Here is an 11,042-nt window from a genome sequence, read left to right as displayed (position 1 = left end):
GATACATTCACGCATATAATGGGCTTTAAAGATTATATTATATATGAGTGGTGGGGTGAAGGGGGGAGATATAGGTAGACCACATGTTGCTTGCAGTCATTTTCAGTTGAGGAGAGGAGAGTGACTATATGTACTTGAGAAAAATAATTTACGAATTAAAATTATTGATTTTTTTTTTTTGTTTATTATTATTATTATTATTATTATTATTATTATTATTATTATTTTATTTTGAAAAACCAAAACACGAATATATTATTTAAAATCCATCAAAAGATCATTACAAAGGAACGAAAGAGGATTTTCAAACCACCCCGAACGATCAGTCAAAGAAAGGGATTCTCGGGCAAGCCTATGAGCAATTCGATTCACATACCGTTGAACAAAAGAGATATCTACTAACAAGAGCTGACTTAATTAGAATATCTTTAATATCTAAAGTAATAAGATCAAATGAAGACACATCATTAAGATCTTTCAAGCTTTGCACCACAAATAATGCATATGTTTCAACTAAAACTTTAGAAAACTCTTGTCGCTTTATCCAACTCAGTGCTTCGTGAATCGTCATGGCCCTTGCTACCTTTGCAGAGTATCCATCGTTGCTAGGTGAGCTGACTGCCGCAATTAAAGGGCCATATTCATCCCTAAGGGCCCAACCGAAACCCATTGTATTTGTTTCCAGGTTTAATTTAGTGTTGCATCAACATTTAATTTTGTCCATCCATGATTAGGTTTCTCCCATCTCAATACAGACTGTGGTTGTAACACCCCCGATTTTCAACAACTTTTAAAAGCAATTAAAGCTTAAGAAAGAGATAAAGTAAGATTAAAGTAAAGCGGAAGCTAAAAGACAAGTACGGGAGATGTTATGCCACACCTATACATCTATAGGTGCACAGGCTAAGTCTAAACAAACGTGTTAGTCATACTCATAAAAATCCATGGCTCACAGGCCAAAAGTCTAACTAAAACAGTCACAAGGAGCTACACTAACTAACGATCTGCTAGCGCGCTCTCCAAGATGCTACTCAAAACCTGTAAAGCAACATAAAGATAGGGGATGACACCCGGTCAGCGAATATTGCTGGTAACCCATCAACACGCTTTAAGTAGCATATATAGATAAGTCTAAGTCAAAACCATTTTCGAAACGGAATACAGTATATATCATTTCAAAAGCCATAGAGAGAAGTTAACTTCAAAGACTCATTCACACTCTCAAGGAAAAATGAAATCAACATCCTTACGACAACAACAAGACAAGAATACCAACTGTAACCAATACAACTCGAGATGTATTCTACTGATCACAAAGTAGAATACATCAATATATGCTCATTAGCAAAGAAGGTCAGATTCACACCATAACGAGTTCCAAGTCCACATAGGACACTATCACACCAAGTCATATACCGTGGTGTCAGCACCACGGCCCGATTCATAGTGGATCAGTGCGGAGGGCTCCAAATCATCAACAAACATGTATCACGTAATCATCGCAACGACCCGGATCACATGCATAATGTCATCGCAATGACAAGGACCGCAGCTCAATGGAAACAGAGCCAGCAACTTTAAGTGTATACACCCCCTATTGAGATTCCAAGCTCAACGGGTTAGTTACCATCTCTGGCAACGGGGATAAGTTTCCCATGTTGCCCACAAGTCACCAGTAACCAAACGGCAATCCGGAGCTTCACTACCGGTCCGTTCACACATAAGTCCCCACACTGTCCACTTTACCAGCTCAATCATCTCATCACACCAATCCATCATCTCATCAAGAGTCAATACACACGGAATCTAGAGATACAACAACACCTAGATTCCACACAAAGTGTGTACAACAAAGGATAAGCTCAACAATAGCTTAATCAAGGAATAATCATACACACGGGATCACATCAAGGGATTCAATCAAGGGGTTTCAATGAAGGACATGAAACGATACTCAACAGCAACAATGAACCTCAATCCATATCAACATGATTGGCAACACGAGTTGCCCATCCTCAATTGAAAGAGACAAACAACACATACTGGCATCAATGACACCAAGACTAGCATGCATATCAAACGGGTAAACCAAAATAGTTCCAATGAACCATAAAGACTCATGTAAACGCGAAAAACTTGAATTGTATATATTCAAAATTCAAAGTATCGGTTACAAGTAGTATCAAGTATATATCAAACAGGAAGGGGTACAATCTCTGTATATGAGAAGTCCTCTGATTCTCTACTAGCAGTATGCCTATTGGAAGTGTGTCGAATTTGGAATATGTCAAATTGGAAGTGTGCCGAGTTCAGAGTATGCTGAACTTGAAGTAGGCCGAATCCGGAGTATGCCGAATTGGAAGTGTGCCGAGTTCAAAGTATGTTGAACTGGAAGTATGCCAAGTTCGGGAGTATGGCCGAACTGGAGTAGTTCCTTGCTGAAGGGCCTCCGGAGTTAGTAGCTTGTTCCTCAATGAAGGGCTAATGTGCAGCTTGATCTTCAAAGAAGGGCTTCCGGTGTTCAAGTGGCGTATTCCTCAGCGCAATATACGCAGTATATATAACTGCGGGCGTGTTCCAGACGATATCCTGGCGAGATTTCGGCAGAGCTTCGATATGCAGATTTTCAGAGCTCCTTCTTTGAAAATGAAACCACTATTTATAGTGGTGAGGGTGAGAGAAAATCTCCAACCAACTCTTAATTCCTTATTTAATTTAATTTCTTTAATTAAATTAAGGAATGTATCGGGACACCATTGCGTACAGGTTCATGATTTCATTAAATTTCCAAATAATATCAAATATTCAAATTTCTCAAAATTATATAATCCACATATAATTTTGATGGGCCAAGACCAAGTCAAACCCGCTAATTAGCAACCCAATTACTCCAAGCAGCCCGGTCCAACTAAATTAAATATTTCATCGTTTCGGGCCGAACACTCCAACATCCAATTACATTTAATTAAGCAATTAAACCAAATAAATATTTAATGGGCCATTTTAATTAACCCGATTAAATAAATACCAGTCTAATTAGCTTAATTAAAGTAATTAATTTAACAATCAATTATCCACCACGGTGCAACAATACTATTTAAATTTTCAATGCTTACAAATTGCCCCTTCGAGACTTGCTTGATGTGCCTCAAATGCAAAGGGAAGGTAGTCTCGAAATTAACCGTAGCAGTCCAAGAGTCCATATTTGTAGCAACTCAATACATGTCATTTAGACTGCAAGTGTCTATATCTGCATGTAGAAGCCCAGTTTGATAGTAGCCCATATTCAATATTCAGAACCCATAGTATATTCAACATCACATTAAAGGCCCATTTCTTTTCCTCTCCTTCTTTTAATTTTAATCAAATGTTTAATAAAAAAATTTTTAACACCTGGAAAATTAATGCTCAGCTTCATCCTACCATTTCGCTCAAAATCCCACCATTCATCCGCAGAATATGAATTTGATAAGGATTGAGAGCAACGACTTGATGGGATAAAACCTAAACATACTCCCATTCCAGCGAACTTGAGGACTATAAATAGTCTCCATGAATTCTTTTTCTTCAACCGAAGACACAGAGCTGCTTGCAACTGATTTTGCTGAGCCTTCAATTTTGCCTCTAACAAGGTAATTCTAATTCTTCCAGTGTACTATCTTCTTGTTTTTCTTGCTTTTATTTTGACAGGAGGAATAAAGGAAACAAGATATGTGAGGCATTGGGTAGAAACACCTGGGAACTGACCGTGTATTTCACCATTGCTTGAACTCACCGTCGACTGGAAATCGATTCTTTCCGGAATGGTTTGGTTTCGCGCCATTAGCCCTTTGGGGACGAAACCTGCCGTGTAATCGTCGGGCACGCGCTCCGGCGCGTTGCCGTTGCCGTCGACGGTGTTGCTCCGGCACCCTTCCATTTCTACGAACGAAGTCCGAAACCACCGTCTCGGAAACAAACGATGCTTTGTTTCTTCTCCTCCCCCTTTGTTTAAAGAAAATTTCCCGTGCCCCAGGAGTTCGCCGTGCACCATAGAATCGTCGCCGAAGGACCAACTGCTTGGACCGACCGCCGGCGAGCTTGACAGAGAAGAAAGCTTGTTCAGACGTTATCGTCGCTTCGAACGCGACTACGCATCTTGAAGACACGAAACTCTCCCTCCAACCAAGTAAGATATTGTTTCACTGCTTCGAAATCTTTTGGCTGCTGGACTGTTTGAGTTTTTTTTTTCTGAGTTTTTTTTCTGCCATGCTTGAACATGTGCTATATGTATATATTGAGAGTCTGGGTGGTGCGATTTTCCAAATATGTAGACCACTTTGCGTGTGTAAGTGCATATACTTAACCGATAGCATGGCCCAAGTAATGTAAATGCATATACGACCTAATGCTTTTTGAGTTCTGAGTCATGTGCCCTTTTTTTTTTTTTTTTTTTTTTTTTTTTTTTTTAATTTTGTTGAGAGGAAGCATATCGCATGGCCACGCTCTCTGTTTTCTTTTCTTATTCCGGCGTGCTCACATATATACGAAGCATAATACATATACCCATTGGTTCATGGGTTACTCTGTTGTGTATGCACTTCGTGTGTAGAACAGGTCCTTTTCTTCTTTTCATTGCTTCCCTATACCTCATCTTGCGTGTATCAATGAATATACACGTGACTACCTTTGGTTTGAATAGAACAGACCTCATCCTCTTTTTCTTGTCACCATTATTTGTGCGTACGTGTATACCCATTTAATGGTTTTGCTTTATCACTTTGCATGCCATGTTTAATGGTTTTTTTCTTTGCATGCTAACATATATGTATATAATATATATAATCCTTGTTTCTCATGCAATGTATATATATGTATATATGTAATGTGTAGCCCATCTTCATGCCTCTGCTTCATGATTGCGTGAATGTACACATATGTATATAATAATATATATGTGATGCACTAACTTTGACAGTGTTGTGCGTGTAACATATATATTATATATTTGCTTTGCATAACATTGTGTGGGTATATATATGCACACACGCATATAGTATATATATATATATATATATATATATATATATATATATATATATATATATATACACGTGGTATGCGTATACATACAATATATATAATATGTTGCCTTGGGTACTATGTACATATATGTTACACGAGAATTTCCTTGAACACTTTCATGGCGATTTTAGACTTAGAACTTTTCCTTGCTTTACAAATTGTTATTACTTATGGACTTGGCCTCTTGATTTTCATGCAGATTCATACATCGCAAACCATCTTTGAACAATGGTAGTGTTTTGGGAAACCGTGGGAGCCGATCAGAAGAGGAGGCTCAAAGTATCAAGCGACGAGACTGGAAAAGATAGCATGTCGTTCATCGTTTACCCACCAATGGCGTCGAGAACTCGTCTTTCCCAGATACCGCCATATAAAGTGGAAAATTGGACCCATGACACTGACACCCAGCCATCGAAAACATGGGTTCTGAAGACCGGCTTAAGTCATGTGGACTACACAGACACACTCCCGACTTTAGGGAGATGGATACTTGAAGGTGAGGCTTCATGGAATCAGCACCCCAGCTTTAAAGGTGAATTTAGCTTCACAAAGGGGTATTGGGAATGGACTGAGGCTATACTCAGTCGGCATCGCAAACTTCTAGAGGATGTGACCATCTACGACGGAGTATATGCCTCCTTATTCACATATGACCGCTCGACGCCTATCGTCCAAGCATTCTGCGAAGCGTTGTGCCCCATGACAAATACCTTGCTTACATCCCTCGGTGAGCTTTCAATCTCACTTTGGGATATGCATGTACTTTGCGGTCTACCGATATCTGGCGACATCTACGATGAGTATGTTCCAACTGCCTCGCAATTAACAGGGGAAGACATCAACTCCGCCCCTCAATGTTGTAAGTATTTGTTCCAAGCATACTATCACCTTGGTAACCGAATTAGGCAACGAGGTGGTCGCCGTGGGCAACAGGAGAAAAGTCGTTCAGTTCACGTTGTTGAGTGGATAGAATTCTGGAGCAGAAGACCGCAAGTTTATGACAGGCCACCGCCTAGGAAGGAGGATAAGAAGAAGACTCGCCCGAGGAACACCCATAATCCAAGTGGCAAGATCCCAGCATTCGGGGGTTGGACCAGAACGACCAAAGCGCCTTTTGCTGAGCTTGGAATTCCCTCCGAATACGAGGAGGAGACCCATTTGGCGGCATACCTAAGTTGTTGGCTGTGCGTATTCGTGCTCCCCATCAAAGCAACGCGACTCATTCGAGCCCAAACATTCAAAATGGCTAGTCTAATGGCGACGGGCAAGACACTGAACCTCGGGATCCCCGTTCTTGCGAGCATCTACAATGGATTGAATGTAATATCGCACTCTAGTACGCCGGGGTCAGTTGATAGTCACTTTCCCATTCACTATGTGTATGGATGGCTGTCGTTCTACTTCGACACTCATTTCGCAAATGATCAAATGTCCGCTTCCCCGCTGATGATTGCCTACTCTGGAGAGGGTGGCGCGAGGTATTATGGACCAGTAGAGGCTCGTCGTAAGATGTTCAAAGCCGACAGCGCCAATTGGCTCTGCACGACGCGCCGCCTAACTAAAGATCTCCACTTCCTCGATGATGGGGACGCACACTCTACCGACCACGAGTACCTCATGTGTCTTCGTTCTAACCACCTCATATTGCGATGGGCGGATGCATGTATCGCAGAGCCTTACACTCCTCATCGATTCAGCCGACAGTTCGGCTACTACCAAGACGGCAGCTCTGGCATACTGGGCAATGATGAACGTGAGGTCACGCTTTTGGAGGGTTTCCAACGTTGGCGCCACTCTACACTTAGGGGTTCAGGGTCGCGAGTGACATTTCCCGCGACTCGAGTTACTGTCACCATGAAGAAGTATTTCTCGCCGGGCTATAAAGATTGGTGGGCCCAAGTCCATGGGGACTACCTCGAGCGCAATATCAAGGGTTTAGCTCCTGAGGATCCAGCCAACGTGCAGCAGGAGGCTGGCACCGCCAAGAAGGGCAAACATCCAGTCCAGGGAGATGAACCACCACCCAAGAAGAGAAAGGAGCATATCATCTCGAAAAACAGGGCCGACGTGGTACGGTCGGACTCGGGTGATGAGGAAAGCCATGACCGTCACTGGAAACGGCGACGAGACAGACGTTCGCCTTCCCCAGTGGAGGTAAATCATTGTTCTCGCTTGTCCCAATGATTGCCGGTAGCACTTAATTTACCCTCTTTTACTTCTTGACAGGAAAATGTGGCGATACCTGCTAGTGGAGGGGCTGAGTCATCGAATAAAAGGGTGGCAGCCAGCAATACTGGAGAAAGTGGACATTCAAACAATGCCTCAGCATCAAGCACGCACCAATCGGGGAATTCCCTCGACGAGCCACGCGTAGGTCAGCAAGATAGACCTGAGGTCTCTGTCTTTGATGGGAAAGACCTCGTACTGGAAGAATTTAAGGTGGTTGTCATAAATGTCTGGAACAAGCTTCGCAAAAAGTTGGACGACACCTCGGTAGAACAGATTTCATCTTTGCAAGAGAGCTTTTTGAACGCTTTTGCAAATCTGCGGAAGTTAGACATTGATATCTCTCCCTTGGAAACACGGGTTGCAGACATTTTCACGAAAGCTCAAGCCTTTGATAACTTAAGGTCCACAATTTCTGACAAAACTTCGAGCGAGTCTCAGTCTTTATCCCTGGCGAAGGATGCGCTGAAGAATGCACAAGACGAGTTTAGGAAACTCAAGAAAGATCTATTGGGCCAACATAAGATGCTTAAGGCCACAAAAGATCGGGAAGAGGAATTGGAGAAAGAACTGAAGTTAGTTCGTGCCAAGGCAGAGGAATGCGACACTGCGATTGCCAAAATTACAGATGACCTAGGCAACGCCAAGACTGCCGTTTCGGAGGCTGGGGCAGAGGTCGCCCGCATTAAGGACCTGACTGTACTGACGCCAGAAGATGAAACGAGCTTAAAGGAGGCAAAGAGAGGCTTAGAAGCGTGCAAAGACGATATGCTTAGCTTTAGGCTTTTTTATTGGCTGATACTCTTTGTCATTTAGTTTCTCTTTTGATTGCAAGAACTTTTGTTGTTTCGTTTCTAACTTTTGATAATTGAATGCTCCTCATTTATGTGCCGGTCCTTTAGCGATAATTCAAACAACTTTTCTTTCACCCATTGAAGGATTGTCTAGATAACCCACTCTTGCAACATGAATTCGATTTGATTTTGTTATGACTGAACTTAGATAATTTGATTTCTAAGCTGCCTACGTACTCCTATAAAGGAGATCAAGTCAAACGTAGTTCAAATGATTTTTTTTTTTTTTTTTACAAAGTAGAGCCGTTCACAGTTTAGACTCATGCGGGCCAGGGGCGTCTATGATTTGGGCCCACCCATAGACAAAGCGAGATGCATTAGCAGTTTAACCACGTGCTGCATTTTTAGTGGATGAGTCATTCATCAGATCTTCATGACTTGTGTTGACACCCCAAGTTTAAGGGTGGTAAAGCTTTAGGAACCTTCCATTAATCGGACCGATCTTCAAACCATCTTCACTAATTAGCTTATAAGCCCCACCGGTGTAAACTTCTAAAATCATGTAGGGACCATCCCACCTTGAAGTGAACTTGTGACCGGTTTTTCTCGTGACGATGATGGGCCTGCGAACAGCTAGGACTTTGTCCCCAATTTGAAAGGAACGGGTCCTTACCCTTTTGTTAAAAACTCTAGACATACGAGCTTGATAGCACTCCAAGCTTTGTTGCGCTTGCAGACGTTTTTCATCCAAGGCTTCTAACTCAGCCAAGCGTAACTTGGCATTCTCTTCATCAGTAAGACCCTCCTGTATAGCCAACCTTAAGGAAGGTATTTGGCGCTCTAGAGGCAAGACCGCTTCCACACCATACACCAAAGAATATGGAGTGCTTTGAGTAGGTGTGAGATATGTGGTTCTATACACCCACAAAGCTTCTTCCATTCTGTCATGCCAGTCCCTTTTCGATTTTGAGACCACTTTCTTCAACAAATTGCATAGGGTTTTGTTAAAAGCTTCAGCAAGCCCATTTGCAGCTGCATAGTAAGCTGATGAGTTTCGCTGCTTAAAGTCAAAAAGCTTGCAGATCTTGTCCATCAACTTGTTGTCAAAGGGCTTCCCGTTATCTGTTAAGATATATCGCGGGATACCAAATCGATAGACGATGTGGACACGGAGAAAGTCTGCAACATTTTCTTTCTTCACCTCCTTCAATGCCACGGCTTCCACCCACTTTGAAAAGTAATCGGTGGCAGCTAGTATGTAGGCATGCCCTGCAGATGACTTAGGCGTAATTGGGCCAACCACATCAAGTCCCCAAGCATCAAATGGCCAAGATGCAACTGTTGGGTGCAGAGGTTCTGGTGGTTGATGGATAAAGTTTGCATGATATTGACAAGCTTGGCACCTTCGAGCATAGTCTATGCAATCCTTTACCATTGTAGGCCAATAATATCCCATTCGCTTAATGTGGAAATGCAACTTGGGACCGGATTGATGTGCACCGCAAACCCCAGAATGAGCTTCTTGCATAGCTTGTAAAGCTTCCTCTTCCCCTAGACATCGGAGAAATATTTCATCAAAGGAACGACGATACAATATTTCTTTATAGTAGATGAAGCGAGGAGTTCGACGCTTTATATCCACCCTTTTACGGGGATCTTCAGGTAACTTTCCATCAGTGAGGTAGTCAATTAGCGGTTGCCTCCAGTCGTCTTTGCCTATATCATACACTGAGGCAGTATGGAGTTCAACAGTTTCATCAACTGAGCCGTCTTCATTAAAGATTGGTGGAACCACCCACCTTTGACATACTTGTATTCGGGCTGCAGGATGAGCAATAGTTGAAGCCAATGCGGCTAAGGCGTCAGCTTGCTTGTTTTCTTTCCTCGGTACATGTTCAATTGTGACGTCCCCTAACCATTGCAATGAGTATCTTTGCATAGTTGTTATATGGGACTAACTCCGCCTTTTTCACTTCGTATAGACCCAACACTTGGTTTATGATCAACTTTGAATCTCCATAAATGTTAATTCTTAGTTGCTTCATGTCAGCCGCTATTTCGAGCCCAAGTATCAATGCTTGATACTCAGCGACGTTGTTTGAACATTGCTCGTCAAGGTGAATGAATATGGCAACACCTCGCCTTCTGGAGTGACGAAGACAACTCCAGCACCTGCCCTTTCTCTATGCGAAGCTCCATCAAAGTACATTTTCCATGGGGTAGGACTTCAATGACAAGCACATCTTTTATCAGGCAAATCGTCAGACAACTCCCATTCAGCAGGTATTGGATGGTCTGCTAAGAAATCGGCTAAGGCTTGCCCCTTGACAGACTTCTGCGGCACATAGATGATTTCAAATTGTTGGAATAATAAGTACCACCTTGCAAGGGCGGTCAGAGAGCACGACCTTCGCCATAACATACTTCACCGGGTTCGCTTTGGAAACAAGCCGGATTGTATGAGCTCGAAGTAGTGCTTAAGTTTTTTGATGCGAACACAAGTGCCAAACATAGCTTTTCAATTGGGAGTACTTTAACTCGTTCGGGGTCATCATTCTACTAGATAGTAGAGAGCATTCTCCTTCCCCTTGTCATTTTCCTGAGCAAGCAAGGCTCCCACAGAACTGTCTTGGGCGGAGATATAGAGGATTAGTGGGCGACCGTGAACAGGAGCGGTTAGCACAGGCGGCTTCATCAAGTATGACTTGATACTCTCATATGCGTTCTTGCATGCCTCATCCCACATGAATGGGATGCCCTTTTTCATCAACCGACTAAAAGGTTGACATCTTCCTGCTAGGTTTGATATGAACCTTTCAGATGTAAGCCAACTTCCCTTGTAAGCTTTTAAGCTCATGAAGGTTTCTCGACTCAGGCATCTTCATTATGGCGTCAATCTTTGCTTGTTCAATCTCGATACCCCTATGTCGAACAGTAAACCCGAGGAACTTTCCAGCA

At 42.6% G+C, this 11,042-nt stretch overlaps 1 protein-coding gene and 1 long non-coding RNA gene across 2 annotated transcripts in view; one reads left to right on the top strand and one right to left on the bottom strand.

Annotated features, from left to right (window-relative positions):
• Nucleotides 1-8,541: 8,541 nt before the first annotated feature.
• Nucleotides 8,542-10,023, bottom strand: LOC109157624. Its single transcript, XM_019305475.1, has 2 exons — nucleotides 9,286-10,023; nucleotides 8,542-9,063 (listed from the first exon to the last, which is right to left on the bottom strand). Exons 1-2 carry the CDS (start codon nucleotides 10,021-10,023, stop codon nucleotides 8,542-8,544), a joined length of 1,260 nt encoding a protein of 419 aa, XP_019161020.1.
• Nucleotides 10,024-10,118: 95 nt separating this feature from the next.
• Nucleotides 10,119-11,042, top strand: part of LOC109157667 — a 21,182-nt gene continuing 20,258 nt past the window's right edge. The window contains exon 1 of the long non-coding RNA XR_002050269.1: nucleotides 10,119-10,129. This is a non-coding gene — a long non-coding RNA (uncharacterized LOC109157667). The remainder of the gene's footprint in view (nucleotides 10,130-11,042) is intronic.

This window comes from Ipomoea nil, unplaced genomic scaffold (genome assembly GCF_001879475.1).
Source record: "Ipomoea nil cultivar Tokyo-kokei standard unplaced genomic scaffold, Asagao_1.1 scaffold2791, whole genome shotgun sequence".
NCBI lineage: Eukaryota > Viridiplantae > Streptophyta > Magnoliopsida > Solanales > Convolvulaceae > Ipomoea > Ipomoea nil.
Note: the sequence above shows the minus strand (reverse complement) of the source record. Positions and strands in the feature narration are given on the sequence as shown.